This window comes from Anomaloglossus baeobatrachus, chromosome 4 (assembly GCF_048569485.1).
Source record: "Anomaloglossus baeobatrachus isolate aAnoBae1 chromosome 4, aAnoBae1.hap1, whole genome shotgun sequence".
Taxonomy (NCBI): domain Eukaryota; kingdom Metazoa; phylum Chordata; class Amphibia; order Anura; family Aromobatidae; genus Anomaloglossus; species Anomaloglossus baeobatrachus.
This window is the reverse complement of record NC_134356.1, coordinates 46,330,134-46,350,794: the sequence shown is the minus strand read 5'-3', so window position 1 is coordinate 46,350,794 and position 20,661 is coordinate 46,330,134. Positions and strand designations below refer to the sequence as shown.

The following is a 20,661-nucleotide window of genomic DNA, read 5'->3' as shown; positions in this document are numbered from 1 at the left end:
TGTCTTTCTTTGTCGCTCCATTGGGAGACCCAGACAATTGGGTGTATAGCTACTGCCTCCGGAGGCCACACAAAGTATTACACTTTAAAAAGTGTAACCCCTCCCCTCTGCCTATACACCCTCCCGTGCATCACGGGCCCATCAGTTTTTTGCTTTGTGTTGAAGGAGGCACACATGCACACAATGCTCCACATTTTAGTCAGCAGCAGCTGCTGACTATTTCGGATGGAAGAAAAGAGGGCCCCTAAGGGCCCCCGGCATGCTCCCTTCTCACCCCACTGAGTCGGCGGTGTTGTTAAGGTTGAGGTACCCATTGCGGGTACAGAGGCTGGAGCCCACATGCCGTTTTCCTTCCCCATCCCTTAGGGGCTCTGGGTGAAGTGGGATCCTAACCGGTCATCCAGGCACTGGGACCGGGCTCCCTCCGCAGCCCCTGGTGGTATCTGCCGGACAGGAGACTGAGTATCCTCAGGGACAAGGCCCTGCAACTACAGGTACTCTGTATCCCTTTTGGGACGGTGCATGGAGCACCTGGGCCTCAGACGCTGCAGCGCCTGCAGTGTTGTTTTTTTGTCCGGGACTACCGCGCCGACCGTGCCTGCTTGCCGGCCGCAGTTTCTACTTTAGTCCCCGGCTTTTGCGGCCTAGTACATTAAACGCCCGCCCCCGGGCCTGCCAGTCAGGGGCAAGGGCGGGACGGTCGGCGTGACGCCGACAGTGAGGGCTGGAGCACACATTGCTGTCCTCCTCCCCCCTCACTAATCCCTATGGGGCACCAGTTCCCGCACTTTTGTAAGTGACGCCCACGGCTCCCTCCTCCCCTGTGAACGCCGACAGCCATATTTTAACACATCCTGCCGGTGGAGGACTTGTGGCTGCAGCTCTGGGAGACCCGAGGCAGGGAATCTGGTGGCCACACACCGCTGGAGCGGTTGGTAAGCCACACCGGTTACCGGTGCTGGTGCCCCTAGGGTGCTGAACTGTATATAGATACATTATATTTGTATACTTTTTCCGGTTCAGCTATACTGTTCACTTGTGGCTATATACCCTCAGTGTTCACGCTCCTGGGAGACAACAGCATGTCGTTCACAAGGAGCAAGGGGGCCAAGGCACAGGGTTATTTTGCTACCTGTACCTCTTGTGCGGCTATGTTACCTGCAGGTTCCACCTACCCTCACTGTGAGCAATGCTCGGCCCCTGTGGTACTCGCTCAGCCGGAGCCTGAGGCACTAGGGGGTCCCTCGGCCCAGGTGGCAGGGACAGAGTTTGCTGTTTTAGCCGACAAACTCTCTGAGTCGCTTTCTCATTCCATGACTCAGTCTATGGATAAATGGTCTGCTAAGTTTCTAGAGGTTTTGCAGTCCAGACCGGCCCTTACACAGACGCCGGGCACTGTGGGATCACCCCCAGGCACCTCTCGGTCTGCGACTAAGCGTGTCCCTGGTGTGGCCTCTAGTTATTATGTGCAGGACTCCGGCACGGACCGCAGTCCCAGACCAGCTAAGCGGGCTCGCTTAGAATCTTCCCCGACTTCATCACGCAGTTCGGGGTCTCAGCTTGAGGACTCTCTAGAGGAGGAGGCGGAGGTCGCAGCTCAGGACTCTGACCCTGATGTTGCTCTCAATCTGGATACACCTGAAGGGGACGCCATAGTAAATGAGCTTATAGCGTCCATCAACCAGGTGCTAGATCTGTCTCCCCCAACTCCGCCTACAGAGGATTCGGCTTCACAACAGGAGAAACACCAGTTTAGGTTTCCTAAACGTACCCGGAGTGCTTTCTTTGATCACTCTAACTTTAGAGATGCTGTCCAGAAGCACAGGGCTTTCCCGGACAAGCGATTTACTAAACGCCTTAATGACACACGTTACCCCTTCCCCGCTGAGGTGGTTAAGGGTTGGGCTCAGTGTCCCAAGGTGGATCCTCCAGTCTCTAGACTGGTGGCCAGATCCGTAGTAGCAGTGGCTGACGGTGCATCGCTCAAGGATGCCACGGACAGGCAGATAGAGCTCCTACTGAAATCCATCTATGAAGCCATAGGCGCGTCTTTTGCCCCAGCCTTTGCAGCTGTGTGGGCACTCCAGGCTATCTCAGCTTGTCTGTCTGAGATTAATGTGGTCACCCGTACCGCTGCGCCACAAGTAACATCTTTGAGACTTCTCAGGCGTCAGTATTTGCATCCTACGCCATGAATGCTGTCCTGGACTCGGCTAGCCGTACAGCGGTAGCATCCGCCAATTCTGTGGCAGTACGCAGAGCCATGTGGCTACGCGAATGGAAGGCAGACTCTGCTTCCAAAAAGTTCTTGACCGGTTTGCTTTTTTCTGGCGACCGACTGTTTGGCGAGCGATTGGACGAAATTATTAAGCAATCCAAGGGAAAGGACTCGTCCTTACCCCAACCCAAACCAAACAGACCTCAGCAATGGAAGGTTCAAGCGAGGTTTCGGTCCTTTCGGCCCTCAGCCAGATCCCAACCCTCCTCGTCCAACAGGCCACAGAAGAGCCAGAGGAACTCTTCTGCATGGCGGTCTAAGTCACGTCCTCCAAAGACCACCGGAGGCACCGTCTCCAAGGCGGCCTCCTCATGACTTTCGGCCGCCCCAAACCGCATCCTCGGTCGGTGGCAGGCTCTCCCGCTTTTGCGACGCCTGGTGGCCACATGTCCAAGACCGATGGGTGAGAGACATTCTGTCTCACGGTTACAGGATAGAGTTCAGCTCTCGTCCTCCGACTCGTTTTTTCAGAACATCTCCGCCCCCCGAGCGGACCGTTGCGCTTTTTCAGGCGGTGGACACTCTAAAAACAGAAGGAGTGGTGATCCCCGTTCCCCTTCAGGAACGCGGTCGCGGTTTTTACTCCAATCTGTTCATGGTGCCAAAAAAGGACGGCTCATTCCGTCCCGTTTTGGACCTCAAATTGCTCAACAGACATGTGACAACCAGGCGGTTTCGCATGGAATCCCTCCGATCTGTCATCGCTTCGATGTCCCAAGGAGACTTCCTAGCATCAATCAACATCAAAGATGCCTATCTCCATGTGCCGATCGCTCAAGAGCATCAACGCTTCCTGCGTTTCGCCATCGGGGACGAACACCTTCAGTTTGTGGCACTGCCTTTCGGCCTGGCGACAGCCCCACGGGTCTTCACCAAGGTCATGGCATCCGTCGTAGCGATCCTACACTCTCAGGGCCACTCGGTGATCCCTTACCTAGACGATCTCCTAGTCAAGGCACCCTCACGGGTGGCTTGTCAACACAGTCTGACCGTTGCTCTGGAGACTCTCCAGAGGTTCGGGTGGATCATCAATTTTCCAAAGTCAAAATTGTCTCCGACCCAGTCACTGACGTACCTCGGGATGGAGTTTCATACTCTCTCAGCGATGGTCAAGCTGCCGCTGGACAAACAGCGGTCGCTGCAGACAGGGGTGCAATCCCTTCTTCGGGCCCAGTCGCACCCCTTGAGGCGCCTCATGCACTTACTGGGGAAGATGGTGGCAGCAATGGAGGCAGTTCCATTTGCGCAATTTCATCTGCGTCCTCTCCAATGGGACATTCTCCGCAAATGGGACAAGAGGCCGACGTCCTTAGACAGGAACGTCTCTCTGTCTCTGGAAGCCAAGACCTCGCTTCAGTGGTGGCTTCTCCCCACTTCTCTGTCGAAAGGAAAATCCTTTCTGCCCCCATCCTGGGCTCTGGTCACGACGGACGCGAGCCTGTCAGGATGGGGAGCGTTTTTTCTCCACCACAAGGCTCAGGGAACCTGGACTCCGACAGAGTCCTCCCTTCAGATCAATGTTCTGGAGATAAGGGCAGTGTATCTAGCCCTCAAGGCGTTCCATCGGTGGCTCGAGGGCAGGCAGATCCGCATACAGACGGACAACGCCACGGCGGTTGCGTACATCAACCACCAGGGCGGCACTCGCAGTCGTCAAGCCTTCCAAGAAGTCCGGCGGATTCTGCTGTGGGCGGGAAGCAGACTTCCTCAGTCGCCAGGGCATGGACGCGGGGGAATGGTCTCTCCACCCGGACGTGTTTCAAGAGATCTGTTGCCGCTGGGGAACGCCGGACGTCGATCTCATGGCGTCTCGGCACAACAACAAGGTCCCGGCATTCATGGCACGGTCTCAGGACCACAGAGCTCTGGCGGCGGACGCCTTAGTTCAGGATTGGTCGCAGTTTCAACTGCCTTATGTTTTCCCTCCTCTGGCAATGCTGCCAAGAGTGTTGCGCAAGATCAGGTCCGACTGCCGCCGCGCCATCCTCGTCGCTCCAGATTGGCCGAGGCGGTCGTGGTACCCGGATCTGTGGCATCTCACGGTGGGGCAACCGTGGGCGCTCCCAGACCGACCAGACTTGCTATCTCAAGGGCCATTTTTCCATCTGAATTCTGCGGCCCTCAACCTGACTGTGTGGCCATTGAGTCCTGGCTCTTAGCGTCCTCAGGGTTGTCTCAAGACGTCATTGCCACTATGAGACAGGCCAGGAAACCAACGTCAGCCAAGATCTATTACAGAACTTGGAGGATCTTCTTAGCCTGGTGCTCTGAGAGGGGGTTCATCCCCTGGCCGTTTGCCTTACCCAGGTTTCTTTCCTTCCTTCCATCGGGATTGGACAAGGGTTTGTCTCTCGGCTCTCTCAAAGGTCAAGTCTCGGCGCTTTCCGTGTTTTTTCAAAAGCGTCTAGCCAGGCTTCCGCAGGTCCGCACGTTCCTGCAGGGAGTTTGCCACATAGTCCCACCTTACAAGCGTCCGCTGGAACCCTGGGATCTCAACATGGTTCTACGGGCTCTTCAAAAACCACCTTTTGAGCCGCTGCGGGATGTCTCTCTATCGCGTCTTTCGCAGAAGGTGGCATTTCTAGTGGCGGTTACTTCACTCCGTAGAGTGTCAGAGCTTGCAGCGCTGTCTTGCAAAGGCCCTTTCCTGGTATTTCACCAGGATAAGGTGGTTCTGCGTCCGGTCCCGGATTTTCTCCCTAAGGTGGTGTCCACTTTTCATCTCAATCAGGATATCTCCTTACCTTCATTTTGCCCTCATCCAATTCACCAATGTGAAAAGGATTTGCATTTGTTAGATCTAGTGAGAGCACTCCGGATCTACGTGTCTCGCACGGCGCCACTGCGCCGCTCTGATGCGCTCTTTGTCCTTGTCGCTGGCCAGCGTAAAGGGTCGCAGGCTTCCAAGTCAACCTTGGCTCGGTGGATCAAGGAACCGATTTTTGAAGCCTACCGTTCTTCTGGGCTTCCGATTCCTTCAGGGCTGAAAGCCCACTCTACCAGAGCCGTGGGTGCGTCCTGGGCATTGCGGCACCAGGCTACGGCTCAGCAGGTGTGTCAGGCGGCTACCTGGTCGAGTCTGCACACTTTCACGAAACACTATCAGGTGCATGCCTATGCTTCGGCAGATGCCAGCCTAGGTAGGCGAGTCCTTCAGGCGGCGGTTGCCCACCTGTAAGAGGGGGCCGTTGTTTCGGCTCTTTTTATCGAGGTATTCTTTTACCCACCCAGGGACTGCTTTTGGACGTCCCAATTGTCTGGGTCTCCCAATGGAGCGACAAAGAAGAAGGGAATTTTGTTTACTTACCGTAAATTCCTTTTCTTCTAGCTCCTATTGGGAGACCCAGCACCCGCCCCTGTTCCCTTCGGGCTGTTTGTTCTTTTGTGTACACATGTTGTTCATGTTGAATTGTTCTTTTGGTTCATGGTTTAAGTTCTCCGAACATCCTTCGGATTGAATTTACCTTAGGCCAATTTATAAGTTTCCTCCTTCCTGCTTTGGCACCAAAACTGATGGGCCCGTGATGCACGGGAGGGTGTATAGGCAGAGGGGAGGGGTTACACTTTTTAAAGTGTAATACTTTGTGTGGCCTCCGGAGGCAGTAGCTATACACCCAATTGTCTGGGTCTCCCAATAGGAGCTAGAAGAAAAGGAATTTACGGTAAGTAAACAAAATTCCCTTCATCTTTTCCATTATATGTGAATCCAGGAGATTGTTTGTGTGTTTATTTAGTTTCCTCTCCCCCCAAAAATATTTAAATTAGCATGTTACAATCAGTCAATCAGGAGTTAATTTCTGCTAGCCTGCTAGTTACGTTTTGGATCACATGTTGCGAGAGACCTATCACAGTTGCTCCCTGCCTTTTTAAGATGGAGGAATCTGTCTTGCCATGCTGACTATAGCTTTCGATAAACCGGTCTGTGTGGTTGTGTTCCAGTAACTGAAGATTTACTACCTGTTGCTTGGTGTGCTGTGGAATTCCTCCTGTCATCTTGTTATTTCCTCCTTGCTCTTTAATTTCCTCCTTATTTGTTCTTTGATTACTCTGTACGGGTGCTGCATGGTAGAGTTTTGGTTTCCCCAGATTGTGTATATCTGTGGGTTCTACGACCCTTGTCCTGGTCCTCCCCTGGGGTTTAGGGAAGGTGTATTAAATCAGGGCAAGGACGGCGGCCCAGACATCATCACCATTAGACATATCTCTGGGAGTAGGAACAGCAAGCGCCTCATACCCTGAGGGCCAGTCTTGGAGCCGTGGTCCACTGTTATACCCTCACAGACAGACTACAGCCGTTTCACGGGGCATGAATGGTTCTACAGGTCCACAGCATTGCCCTTTGCATAATTTTGGCATCCCGACACGTTTCCTACACTCTGGTTTCATCAGGGGAACATTGCCATAGCAGAGAGTTATTGACAACCACCGCTACGCTAAAGCCCTGTCCAATATAGCAGACAAAGCCAAGTTTTCTCTTATTTCAGATGTGTGTGTTTTGGGTGGGGGGGTGTTTCTGTACTTACCAAGGGGAACCCTCCCCATTTTATTAATATTAACTGAGTAAAGAAGGGAATTTTGTTTACTTACCGTAAATTCCTTTTCTTCTAGCTCCAATTGGGAGACCCAGACAATTGGGGTGTATAGCTTCTGCCTCCGGAGGCCACACAAAGTATTACACTTAAAAGTGTAAAGCCCCTCCCCTTCTGCCTATACACCCCCCCATGCATCACAGGCTCCTCAGTTTTGGTGCAAAAGCAGTAAGGAGGAAACATATAAATTGGTTTAAAGTAAATTCAATCCGAAGGAAATTCGGAAAACTGAAAACCATTCAACATGAACAACATGTGTACACAAAAAAACAACAGCCCGAAGGGAACAGGGGCGGGTGCTGGGTCTCCCAATTGGAGCTAGAAGAAAAGTAAACAAAAAATTCCCTTCTTCTTTGTCGCTCCATTGGGAGACCCAGACAATTGGGACGTCCAAAAGCAGTCCCTGGGTGGGTAAAATAATATCTCGTAATAGAGCCGTAAAACGGCCCCTTCCTACAGGTGGGCAACCGCCGCCTGAAGGACTCGCCTACCTAGGCTGGCATCTGCCGAAGCATAGGTATGCACCTGATAGTGTTTCGTGAAAGTGTGCAGGCTCGACCAGGTAGCCGCCTGACACACCTGCTGAGCCGTAGCCTGGTGCCGCAAAGCCCAGGACGCACCCATGGCTCTGGTAGAATGGGCCTTCAGCCCTGAGGGAACCGGAAGCCCAGAAGAACGGTAGGCTTCGAGAATTGGTTCCTTGATCCACCGAGCCAGGGTTGATTTTGAAGCCTGTGACCCTTTACGCTGACCAGCGACAAGGACAAAGAGTGCATCCGAGCGGCGCAGGGGCGCCGTACGGGAAATGTAGAGTCTGAGTGCTCTCACCAGATCTAACAAGTGCAAATCCTTTTCACATTGGTGAACTGGATGAGGACAAAAAGAAGGTAAGGAGATATCCTGATTGAGATGAAAGGGGGATACCACCTTAGGGAGAAATTCCGGAACCGGACGCAGAACCACCTTGTCCTGGTGAAACACCAGGAAAGGAGCTTTGCATGACAGCGCTGCAAGCTCAGACACTCTCCGAAGTGATGTGACTGCTACTAGGAAGACCACTTTCTGCGAAAGGCGAGAAAGAGAAATATCCTTCATAGGCTCGAAAGGTGGCTTCTGAAGAGCCATCAGAACCCTGTTCAGATCCCAGGGTTCTAACGGACGCTTGTAAGGAGGGACTATGTGACAAACCCCCTGCAGGAACGTGCGTACCTGAGGAAGCCTGGCTAGGCGCTTCTGAAAAAAACACAGAGAGCGCCGAGACTTGTCCCTTAAGGGAGCCGAGCGACAAACCCTTTTCCAATCCGGATTGAAGGAAGGAAAGAAAAGTGGGCAAGGCAAATGGCCAGGGAGTAAAACCCTGATCAGAGCACCAGGATAAGAATATCCTCCACGTCCTGTGGTAGATCTTGGCGGACGTTGGTTTCCTGGCCTGTCTCATAGTGGCAATGACCTCTTGAGATAACCCTGAAGACGCTAGGATCCAGGACTCAATGGCCACACAGTCAGGTTGAGGGCCGCAGAATTCAGATGGAAAAACGGCCCTTGAGACAGCAAGTCTGGTCGGTCTGGTAGTGCCCACGGTTGACCCACCGTGAGATGCCACAGATCCGGGTACCACGATCTCCTCGGCCAGTCTGGAGTTGTTGTTGTGCCGGGACGCCATTAGGTCGACGTCCGGCATCCCCCAGCGGCAACAGATCTCCTGAAACACGTCCGGGTGAAGGGACCATTCCCCTGCGTCCATTTCCTGGCGACTGAGAAAGTCTGCTTCCCAGTTTTCTACGCCCGGGATGTGAACTGCGGATATGGTGGAGGCTGTGGCTTCTGCCCACAGCAGAATCCGCTGGACTTCCTGGAAGGCTTGCCGACTGCGTGTTCCGCCTTGGTGGTTGATGTATGCCACCGCGGTGGAGTTGTCCGACTGAACTCGGATCTGCCTGCCCTCCAGCCACGGCTGGAATGCTTTTAGGGCAAGATACACTGCCCTTATCTCCAGAACATTGATCTGAAGGGAGGACTCTGGCTGAGTCCAGGTACCCTGAGCCCTGTGGTGGAGAAAGACCGCTCCCCACCCTGACAGACTCGCGTCCGTCGTGACCACCGCCCAGGATGGGGGAAGGAAGGATTTCCCCTTCGACAATGAAGTGGGAAGAAGCCACCACCGAAGGGAGGCTTTGGCTGACTGAGAAAGGGAGACGTTCCTGTCGAGGGACGTCGACTTCCTGTCCCATTTGCGGAGAATGTCCCATTGAAGAGGACGCAGATGAAACTGCGCAAAAGGAACTGCCTCCATTGCTGCCACCATCTTCCCTAGGAAGTGCATGAGGCGCCTCAAGGGGTGTGACTGACCTTGAAGGAGAGATTGCACCCCTGTCTGTAGTGAACGCTGTTTGTCCAGCGGAAGCTTCACTATCGCTGAGAGAGTATGAAACTCCATGCCTAGATATGTCAATGATTGGGCCGGTGTCAGATTTGACTTTGGGAAATTGATGATCCACCCGAATCTCTGGAGAGTCTCCAGAGCAACGTTCAGGCTGTGTTGGCATGCCACTCGAGAGGGTGCCTTGACAAGCAGATCGTCTAAGTAAGGGATCACCGAGTGACCCTGAGAGTGTAGGACTGCGACCACTGTTGCCATGACCTTGGTGAAGACCCGTGGGGCTGTCGCCAGGCCGAAAGGCAGTGCCACGAACTGAAGGTGTTCGTCCCCTATGGCGAAGCGCAGGAAGCGCTGATGCTCTGGCGCAATCGGTACGTGGAGATAAGCATCTTTGATGTCGATTGATGCTAGGAAATCTCCTTGGGACATTGAGGCGATGACGGAGCGGAGCGATTCCATCCGGAACCGCCTGGTTTTTACGTGTTTGTTGAGCAGTTTTAGGTCCAGAACAGGACGGAAAGAACCGTCCTTTTTTGGCACCACAAACAAGTTGGAGTAAAAACCGTGACCCTGTTGCTGAAGAGGAACAGGGATCACCACTCCTTCTGCCTTCAGAGTGCACACCGCCTGCAGAAGAGCATCGGCTCGCTCGGGGGGCGGAGATGTTCTGAAGAATCGAGTCAGAGGACGAGAGCTGAACTCTATCCTGTAACCGTGAGACAGAACGTCTCTCACCCAACGGTCTTGTACCTGTGGCAGCCAGGCGTCGCAAAAGCGGGAGAGCCTGCCACCGACCGAGGATGCGGTGTGAAGAGGCCGAAAGTCATGAGGAGGCCGCCTTGGGAGCGGTTCCTCCGGCGGTCTTTTTAGGACGTGACTTAGACCGCCATGAATCGGAGTTCCTCTGATCCTTCTGCGACCTTTTGGACGAGGAGAATTGAGACCTGCCCGCGGGCCGAAAGGACCGAAACCTCGATTGTACCTTCCGGTGTTGAGGTCTGTTTGGTTTGGACTGGGGTAAGGATGAGTCCTTTCCCTTGGATTGTTTAATGATTTCATCCAATCGCTCACCAAACAGGCGGTCGCCAGAAAATGGCAAACCGGTTAAGAACTTTTTGGAAGCAGAGTCTGCCTTCCATTCACGTAGCCACATGGCCCTGCGAACTGCCACCGAATTGGCGGATGCTACCGCCGTACGGCTCGCAGAGTCCAGGACAGCATTAATGGCGTAGGACACAAACGCCGACGCCTGAGAGGTTAATGACACCACCTGCGGAGCAGAGGCACGTGTGACTGCATTAATCTGCGCGTGACAAGCTGAGATAGCTTGGAGTGCCCATACGGCTGCGAATGCTGGAGCAAAAGACGCGCCGATAGCTTCATAGATGGATTTTAACCAGAGCTCCATCTGTCTGTCAGTGGCATCTTTGATTGAAGCCCAATCTTCCACTGCAACTATGGATCTAGCCGCCAGTCTGGAGACTGGAGGATCCACCTTGGGACACTGAGCCCAGCCCTTGACAACGTCAGGGGGAAAGGGATAACGTGTGTCCTTAAGACGCTTAGAATAGCGCTTATCTGGACAAGCTCGGTGCTTCTGGACTGCCTCTCTGAAGTCGGAGTGATCCAGAAACGTACTCATTGTACGCTTGGGAAACCTAAAACGGAATTTCTCCTGCTGAGAAGCTGACTTCTCAATTGGAGGAGCTGGGGGAGAAAGATCCAACACCTGATTGATGGACGCTATAAGGTCATTCACTATGGCGTCCCCTTCAGGTGTATCTAGGTTGAGAGCGGCCTCAGGATCAGAATCCTGATCTGCCACCTCCGCTTCATCCTCTAGAGAGTCCTCCTGCTGAGACCCTGAGCAGTGTGATGAGGTCGAGGGGGGCTCCCAGCGAGCCCGCTTAGGCGGTCTGGGACTGCGGTCCGTGTCAGAGACCTCACCTTGGGACCTATGAGTCACCCCAGGAGCACTTTGCTGCTCCAACTGAGGGGGGCCTGGGGTCAATGATTCAACAGTGCCCGGGGCCTGTGTTACCGGTCTGGACTGCAAGGCCTCTAGTATCTTAGCAGACCATTTATCCATACTCTCAGCAAGTTTGTCAGCGAATACTGCAAACTCCGTCCCTGTCACCTGGACAGTGGTAACAGGTGGTTCCACTTGGGCCACCAGTGGCAGAGGCTCCGGCTGAGTAAGTGCCACAGGGACCGAGCATTGCACACAATGAGGGTAGGTGGAACCTGCCGGTAGCATAGCCGCACATGAGGTACAGGTTGCAAAGTAAGCCTGTGCTTTGGCACCCTTGCTTTTTGCGGACGACATGCTGTTGTCCCCTCTGAGTACAAACCAGGAGGGTATATAGCCAAAAACCAACAGTGCGACCTTACAGAGTAAATGTATAGCATATAAGCCTATATATATATACACTGCAGCGCCCAGGGGGGCCAGCACCTAACAGGTGCGGCTTACCGACCGCTCAAAGCGGTTGTGTGACCACCAGATCCCTGCCTGGGCCTCCCAGAGCCGTGTTGTCTCTCCTCTCCAGCGTCAGAGGTGCTGACAGGAATGGCTGTCGGCGTTCTGTGAGGAGGAGGAGGCCGTGGGCGTGCCCTAGAAAGTGCGGGAATCTGGTGCCCCACTGTGCTGAGTGAGGGGGGAGGAGGATACAAAGTATGCTCCAGCCCTCAGCGCTGACGTCCAGTGCAGCGTCCCTCCCTTCCCCTGACTGACAGGCCCGGGGACACAGAGTACCTCACAGTAGCAGGGCCTTGTCCCTGACGATACCCGGCTCCTGTCCAGCAGATTCCCCAGGGGCTGCGGAGGGAGCACGGTCCCAGTGCCTGGAGACCGATTAGGATCCCACTTCACCCAGAGCCCTTAAGGGATGGGGAAGGAAAACAGCATGTGGCTTCTGCCTATGTACCCGCAATGGGTACCTCAACCTTAACAACACCGCCGACCAGAGTGGGGTGAGAAGGGAGCATGCTGGGGGCCCTGTTATGGGCCCTCTTTTCTTCCATCCGACATAGTCAGCAGCTGCTGCTGACTAAAATGTGGAGCTATGCGTGGATGTGTGCCTCCTTCGCACAAAGCATAAAAACTGAGGAGCCCATGATGCACGGGGGGGTGTATAGGCAGAAGGGGAGGGGCTTTACACTTTTAAGTGTAATACTTTGTGTGGCCTCCGGAGGCAGAAGCTATACACCCCAATTGTCTGGGTCTCCCAATGGAGCGACAAAGAAAGTCAAGTTTTAAGTTCTCACATTTGCTATTTTATTAAAGTGTCCTTACCCAACATCTATAATAACTGGGATTCGAAAAATTCTGTTGCCTTTGCCCCTTCACTTTTTTTAGGGACTCTCACAATTCTCCTTGTCATCCTGCTCCGATATAGATATTGCGGCGGTCCTGTCTAACCCCCAATATGTACTCAATGCCCCCCATCTTTAGCATTCGGGCCGTTAGGGAGCTACTACAACCCCACGCTAGCGTGAATAGCGTTTTTGAGGGTGGGTTCTGGAGTAACTGGGTCTTTCGGCCGCCATCCTCCAGCATGGTCTCTGGCTGGCTTATGCTGAATAAGGGAGAGAATGGGTTCGGATCCTCTTAAATCCCTCTCACCACCTCGTCCTCGGTCCCTCCTCTGCCTGCTTTGGCAAACCTTTCAAGCTTAGCTGCGGCTTCTTTTTGGCCCTCACCCACTCTGCTTGCTCTCGATGCTAGATTTGCATTGGCACGATCTTCTGCCTCACGCTTTGGTCCCTTATTCCTCCTTACCCTTGACATGGCGGACACTACTTTTCATAGGAAGCCAACAGGGATAATCCGGAGTGTCAGGGTGTAATATATAGATGCCTAGTCTGTTCAGCGGGTAAGAATCATATGGGGATCTGTGCATGGATCTCACTGGGCGCACATCCTCTAACATCACCCGCCCGCTACCCCCCCACTCCACCCAACAATAATGATTTTTTTTTTAAGACGACTTAAAAAATCATCGCAGCTGAAAAATTAGCATATTGCGCCTTTATGAGATGGCTGTTGACCTGTTTACACTGCCCTGACCTGTTTACACTGCACGATTAACAACTAACTTCTTATTCAAGCTTGATTATTGGTCTGTCTAAATGGAAAAATGTGACTTCTCTGTCTTCCCTCCAGTTACAGGGTACCATATTGCAGTATGTGAAGACTCTCATTGAGGTCATGCCAAAAATCTGTCGCCTGCCTCGCCATGAGTATGGATCTCCAGGTGAGGCCAGACAGGGGATGGGGAAGGGATCCTGAAAAAAGAGGCTCCTGACGAATACTTAGCACATAACACATAGCTCAACTCCGATCATGAGGTCTAAATGTTTTTTTACAATCCGAGCCATTAAAGGGAACCTGTCACCAGATTTGGGGCCTATAAGCTGCGACCACCACCAGTGGGCTCTTATATACAGCAGTCTAACATACTGTGTATAAGAATCCAGGCCGCTGTGTAGAATGTAAAAATTACTTTATAATACTCACCTAGAAGGTTGCTCCGGTGCACAACAGTCAGATGGGCAGCGCCGTTTTCCGGGATCGGTACCTCCTCTTTCAGCCATATTGGTCTTCCTCCTTCTGAAGCCTGTGTGCATGACGCGTCCTACGTCATACACACAGGCCGGTCCTGCGCAGGCGCACTTTGGCCTGCCCTGAGCAAGGTAGATCAAAGTATTGTAGTGCGCCTGCGCGAGACTGGCGAGTGTGTATGATGTAGGACGTGTCATGCACCCAGGGTTCAGAAGGAGGACAAAGATGGCCGAAAGAGGAGGCGCCGGCACCGGAGAATGGAGACGCCCATATGGCCCAACTCCGCCGTAGCACGACCGTTAGGTGAGTATTATAAAGTGTTTTTTTATGTTCTACACAGCGGCCTGGGCTCTTATATACAGCATGTTAGAATGCTGTATATAAGAGCCCACTGGTGGTGGCCGCAGCTTATAGGCCAAAAAACTGGTGACAGGTTCCCTTTAAGATTACGTTGACGCCACATCCAAAAGAATGTATGTATCTCTACAGCAATTTGCTGCAGTTTTGCAATGCGTCAGTTGTCTGCACAGTTTTTACTGGGGAAATACATTTTTAGGGAATGTTCACATATGTCTTTTTGAATCATTTTTGGAGTGAAAACTGAATGGAAATAGGTTTTTCTTTATCGTTCCTTTGGGAGACCCAGACCATGGGTGTTTAGCTTCTGCCTCCGGAGGACACACAAAGTACTACACTTAAAAGTGTAGCTCCTCCCTCTGAGCTTATACACCCCCTGGTAGCCAGTCCTAGCCAGTTTATTGCTTTGTGTCAGGAGGCATACATCCACACATGCATTCTCATCTGATTGTTTGACTTTTGGAAAGAGTTTGAAGAAAAGCGGGTCCATGTCTGGACTCCCGGCATGTCCCTTCTCACCCCACTGTGTCGGCGGTGTTGTTAAGGTTCATTTCCAAGGCTGAAGCCTTACATACCGCGCTCCTTCACCATCCCTCCTGGGCTCTGGCTTGAAGTGGGAGCCAGCACGGTCTCCATGCCTGGCAGGAGTCCGGTCTCCATCCACAGCCCCTTGAGGATTCTGTTGGACCGGAGCACTCATCCCCAGGGACACGGCCCTGCGTCTCAGCAGCTAAGTACCTGAGACGTTTATGTTGGGGGTCCCGGTTCTTTATTGTAAGGGGAGAGTATGCTGTATGCGATTGTTTTTAACTTTTCCGGCGGGTTCTCCAGCTTTTGCCTGAGAACCGCGCCGATGGTGCCTGCTTGTCGGCCTCGCCGCTTAAATTTAGGCCCCGGCTTTGCCGGAGGCCTAGTTTCGTTTTCCTGCCCTCGCATGTCACTCATGCAGAGGGACAGGTTCGGCTCCTCCCGGCGGCCGTTCTACACAGGGGAGGGACACTCCCCACTGCTGGGGCGTCCCTCCTTCCCGGCAGGTCTCTATAGCCCTCCAGTTCCCGCTCTTTTATAGGAACGCCCCTAGTCCCGCCCCCTCCATTTCTCAGGCAGAGTTCACTCTGCTCTGGGACATCCTGCATTCTGCATCTCTGCTGAGGTGCTGCACTCTGGGGGACTGGGCTTCGGGATCTGGAGGGCACACAACACCGCGCTCAGCGGTCTGGTAAGCCACAGCCGGTCTCCGGTTGTGGACCTCTGTATATTCTCCCTGGGGTTCATTCTCTGCAAAGCCCCCACTCCAGCAGCATGTCTCACACAAGGAGCAAGGCTCCAAAGCTTTATTCTGCATGCACTGCATGTAAGCTCCTGTTGCCTGAGCCAAGCATTTATCCACACTGTGATGGTTGCTCTAACTTGGCGGTGCCACAGCCTGGAGTCTCACCCCCAGTGGTCTCTCAGGCTGCTGCTGCACCTGTGATTGAACCCCCGGCCTGGGTAGAGTCCTTTTCTTTGTCGCTCCATTGGGAGACCCAGACAATTGGGTGTATAGCTTCTGCCTCCGGAGGCCACACAAAGTATTACACTGAAAAGTGTAACCCCTCCCCTCTCCCTATACACCCTCCCGTGCATCACGGGCTCCTCAGTTTTATGCTTTGTGTGGAAGGAGGCACACATCCACTCATGCATTCCCATTTTAGTCAGCAGCAGCTGCTGATTTTATCGGATGGAAGAAAAGAGGGCCCCCACAGGGCCCCCGGCATGCTCCCTTCTCACCCCACTACGTTGGTGGTGCTGTTAAGGTTGAGGTACCCATTGCGGGTACAGAGGCTGGAGCCACATGCCGTTTTCCTTCACCATCCCTTAGAGGCTCTGGGAGAAGTGGGATCCTGACCGGTCATCTGGGAATCTGACGGACAGGAGTCTATGTATCCTCAGGGACAGGGCCCTGCATCTAAAGGTACTCTGTGTCCCCATGGGGACTGTGCATGGAGCGCTTGCTTCACAGACGCTGCAGCCGACCGAGCCTGTTTGTCGGCCGCGGTATTAAATTTAGTCCCCGGCTTCATTGCGGCCTAGTACCATAACTCCCGCCCCTGGGCCTGCCAGTCAGGGGTAAGGGCGGGACGGTCGACCTGACGTCGGCAGTGAGGGCTGGAGCATACTTTAGGTTTCCTCCCCCCCCCTCACTGATCACTGTGGGGCCCCAGATTCCCGCACTTTACTAGTCGCCGCCCACGGCTCCCTCCTCCCCTGAGAGCTCCGGCAGCCATTTTTACACACATTCTGCCGGTGGAGGATTTCAGGAACGAGCTCTGCAGCTCTGGGAGACCTAAGGCAGGGAATCTGGTGGACACACACTCCGCTTTGAGCGGTCGGTAAGCCACACCGGTCACCCGGTGCTGGTCCCCCTAGGGTGCCGGAGTATATATATATATATATTTGTATATATTTTCTCTGTTCGGCCGGGTTGTTTACTTTTGGCTATATACCCTCAGTGATCACTCTCCTAGGAGACAACAGCATGTCGTCCACAAGGAGCAAGGGCGCTAAGGCAAAGGGGTTTTTTGCAACCTGTACCTCTTGTGGGGCTATGTTACCTGCGGGGTCCACCTACCCTCACTGTGAGCAATGCTCGACCCCTGTTGCACTTGCTCAGCCGGAGCCTCGGTCACTAGTGGGCCCCTCGGATCAGGCAGACCCTCCTGCTTCCACTGTTCAGGCGGCAGGGACAGAGTTTGCAGTTTTTGCTGAGAAACTCTCTGAGTCGCTTTCACAATCCATGGCTCAGTCTATGGACAAATGGTCTGCCAAGCTACTAGAAGCCTTGCAGTCCAGACCGGTCCTTACACAGGCCCCGGGCACTGTTGGATCATCGCCTCCAGGCCCCTCTCGGTCTGCGCCGCAGCGTGCTCCCGGGGTGGCCCCTAGGTCTCACGTGGAGGACTCCTGCCCGGACCACAGTCCCAGACCTGGCTCGCTGGGAATCTTCCCCGACTTCCTCACGCTGCTCGGGGTCTCAGCTTGAGGACTCTCTGGAGGACGAGGCGGACGTCGCAGCTCAGGGCTCTGACCCTGACGTTGCCCTCAATCTTGATACATCTGAGGGGGACGCCTTAGTAAATGATCTTATATCGTCCATTAACCAGGTGCTAGATCTTTCTCCCCCACCTCCACCTATAGAGGAGTCGGCGTCTCAGCAGGAGAAACACCAGTTTAGGTTTCCCAAACGTACACGGAGTGCGTTTTTCGATCACTCTAACTTCAGAGATGCTGTCCAGAAGCACAGAGCATTTCCGGACAAGCGCTTTACTAAGCGCCTTAATGACACACGTTACCCCTTCCCCTCTGACGTAGTTAAGGGTTGGGCTCAATGTCCCAAGGTGGATCCTCCAGTCTCTAGACTGGCGGCTAGATCTGTAGTATCAGTTGCAGATGGCTCATCGCTCAAGGATGCCACTGACAGGCAGATAGAGCTCCTGGTGAAATCCATCTATGAAGCCACAGGCGCGTCTTTTGCCCCGGCCTTTGCAGCCGTGTGGGCACTCCAAGCTATCTCAGCTTGTCTGTCTGAGATTAATGCGGTCACACGTACCTCTGCTCCGCAAGTTGCTTCTTTGACTTCTCAGGCGTCGGCTTTTTCATCCTACGCCATGAACGCCGTCCTGGACTCCACTAGCCGTACAGCGGTAGCATCCGCTAATTCGGTGGCAGTCCGCAAGGCCATGTGGCTGCGCGAATGGAAGGCAGACTCTGCTTCCAAGAAGTTCTTAACCGGTTTGCCGTTTTCTGGCGACCGATTGTTTGGCGAACGATTGGATGAAATTATTAAGGAATCCAAGGGAAAGGACTCGTCCTTACCCCAGTCCAAACCGAAGAGACCTCAGCAACGGAAAATACAACCGAGGTTTCGGTCCTTTCGGCCCTCAGCCAAGTCCCAATCCTCCTCGTCCAACAGGCCAGAGAAGGGCCAGAGGAACTCCTATGCGTGGCGGTCCAAGTCACGCCCCCAAAAAACCGCCGGAGGCACTGCCTCCAAGGCGGCCTCCTCATGACTTTCGGCCTCCCCGAACCGCATCCTCGGTCGGTGGCAGGCTCTCCAGCTTTTGCGACGCCTGGTGGCCACATGTCCAAGACCGATGGGTGAGAGACATTCTGTCTCACGGTTACAGGATAGAGTTCAGCTCTCGTCCTCCAACTCGTTTCTTCAGAACATCTCCGCCCCCATCTCGGGCCGGCGCACTTTTTCAGGCTGTGGGCGTTCTGAAGACAGAAGGAGTGGTGATTCCCGTTCCCCCTCAGGAACATGGTCACGGCTTCTACTCCAACTTGTTCGTGGTGCCAAAGAAGGACGGATCATTCCGTCCCGTTCTGGACCTCAAACTGCTCAACAGGCATGTGAGCACCAGAAGGTTTCGGATGGAATCTCTCCGCTCGGTCATCGCATCGATGTCACAAGGAGACTTCCTAGCATCAATCGACATCAAGGATGCTTATCTCCATGTGCCGATCGCACCCGAACATCAAGGCTTCCTGCGTTTCGCCATCGGGGACGAACACCTTCAGTTCGTGGCACTGCCTTTCGGCCTGGCGACAGCCCCACGGGTCTTCACCAAGGTCATGGCATCCGTTGTGGCGGTCCTACACTCTCAGAGACACTCGGTGATCCCTTACTTAGACGATCTCCTAGTCAGGGCACCCTCCCGGGTGGCGTGTCAACACAGCCTGACCGTCGCTCTGGCGACTCTCCAGCAGTTCGGGTGGCTCATCAACTTCCCAAAGTCCAAGTTGACACCGACCCAATCACTGACTTACCTCGGGATGGAGTTTCATACTCACTCAGCGGTAGTCAAGCTACCGCTGAACAAACAGCTTTCGCTGCAGACAGGGGTGCAATCTCTTCTTCGGGGTCAGTCACACCCCTTGAGGCGCCTCATGCACTTCCTGGGGAAGATGGTGGCAGCAATGGAGGCAGTGCCCTTCGCGCAGTTCCATCTGCGCCCACTCCAATGGGACATTCTCCGCAAATGGGACAGGAGGTCGACGTCCCTCGACAGGAACGTCTCTCTTTCCCTTGCAACCAAGACGTCACTTCAGTGGTGGCTCCTTCCCAACTCTCTGTCGCAGGGAAAATCCTTCCTACCCCCAACCTGGGCTGTGGTCACGACGGACGCGAGACTGTCAGGGTGGGGAGCGGTTTTTCTCCACCACAGGGCTCAGGGAACCTGGACTCCGATAGAGTCTTCCCTTCAGATCAATGTTCTGGAGATAAGGGCAGTGTATCTAGCCCTAAAGGCGTTCCATCGGTGGCTGGAGGGCAGGCAGATCCGCATACAGTCGGACAACGCCACGGCGGTCGCGTACATCAACCACCAGGGCGGCACGCGCAGCCGTCAAGCCTTCCAGGAAGTCCGACGGATTCTGCTGTGGGCAGAAGCCACAGCCTCCACCATCTCCGCAGTTCACATCCCGGACGTAGAAAACTGGGAAGCAGATTTTCTCAGTCGTCAGGGCATGGATGCGGGGGAATGGTCTCTTCACCCAGACGTGTTTCGAGAGATCTGTCGCCACTGGGGAACGCCGGACGTCGATCTCATGGCGTCACGGCACAACAACAAGGTCCCGGCCTTCATGGCACGGTCTCAAGATCACAGAGCTCTGGCGGCGGACGCGTTAGTTCAGGATTAGTCGCAGTTTCGACTCCCTTATGTGTTTCCTCCTCTGGCGATGTTGCCCAGAGTGTTACGCAAGATCAGATCCGACTGTCGTCGCGCCATTCTCGTCGCTCCAGATTGGCCGAGGCGGTCGTGGTACCCGGATCTGTGGCATCTCACGGTGGGTCAGCCGTGGGCGCTTCCAGACCGCACAGACCTGCTGTCACAAGGGCCGTTTTTCCATCTGAATTCTGCGGCCCTCAACCTGACTGTGTGGCCATTGAGTCCTGGCTCCTAGCGTCGTCGGGTTTATCTCAATTACCTCACTCCGAAGAGTGTCGGAGCTTGCAGCGCTGTCATGCAAATCCCCTTTCCTGGTTTTTCACCAGGATGAGGTGGTTCTGCGTCCTGTCCCGGAGTTTCTCCCTAAGGTGGTATCTCCTTTTCATCTCAATCAGGATATCTCCTTACCGTCATTTTGCCCTCATCCAGTTCACCAGTGTGAAAAGGATTTGCATTCATTAGATCTAGTGAGAGCACTCCGGCTCTACGTGTCTCGCACGGCGCCCCTGCGCCATTCAGATGCGCTCTTTGTCCTGGTCGCTGGCCAGCGTAAGGGTTTGCAGGCTTCCAAGTCAACCTTGGCTCGGTGGATCAAGGAACCGATTCTTGAAGCCTACCGTTCTTCGGAGCTTCCTCTTCCTTCGGGCCTGAAAGCCCATTCTACCAGAGCCGTGGGTGCGTCCTGGGCATTGCGACACCGGGCTACGGCTCAGCAGGTGTGTCAGGCAGCTACCTGGTCTAGTCTGCACACCTTCACAAAACACTATCAAGTGCATACCTAT

At 54.0% G+C, this 20,661-nt stretch overlaps 1 protein-coding gene across 3 annotated transcripts in view; it reads left to right on the top strand.

The window, feature by feature from the left end:
- The window catches only part of CYFIP2 (cytoplasmic FMR1 interacting protein 2), a 149,335-nt gene that overhangs the window by 111,495 nt on the left and 17,179 nt on the right, over positions 1-20,661 (top strand). For all 3 annotated transcript variants that reach the window (XM_075344300.1, XM_075344298.1, XM_075344299.1), the window contains one exon: positions 13,413-13,503. In XM_075344300.1, the coding sequence (XP_075200415.1) occupies positions 13,413-13,503 (91 nt within the window). The remainder of the gene's footprint in view (positions 1-13,412; positions 13,504-20,661) is intronic.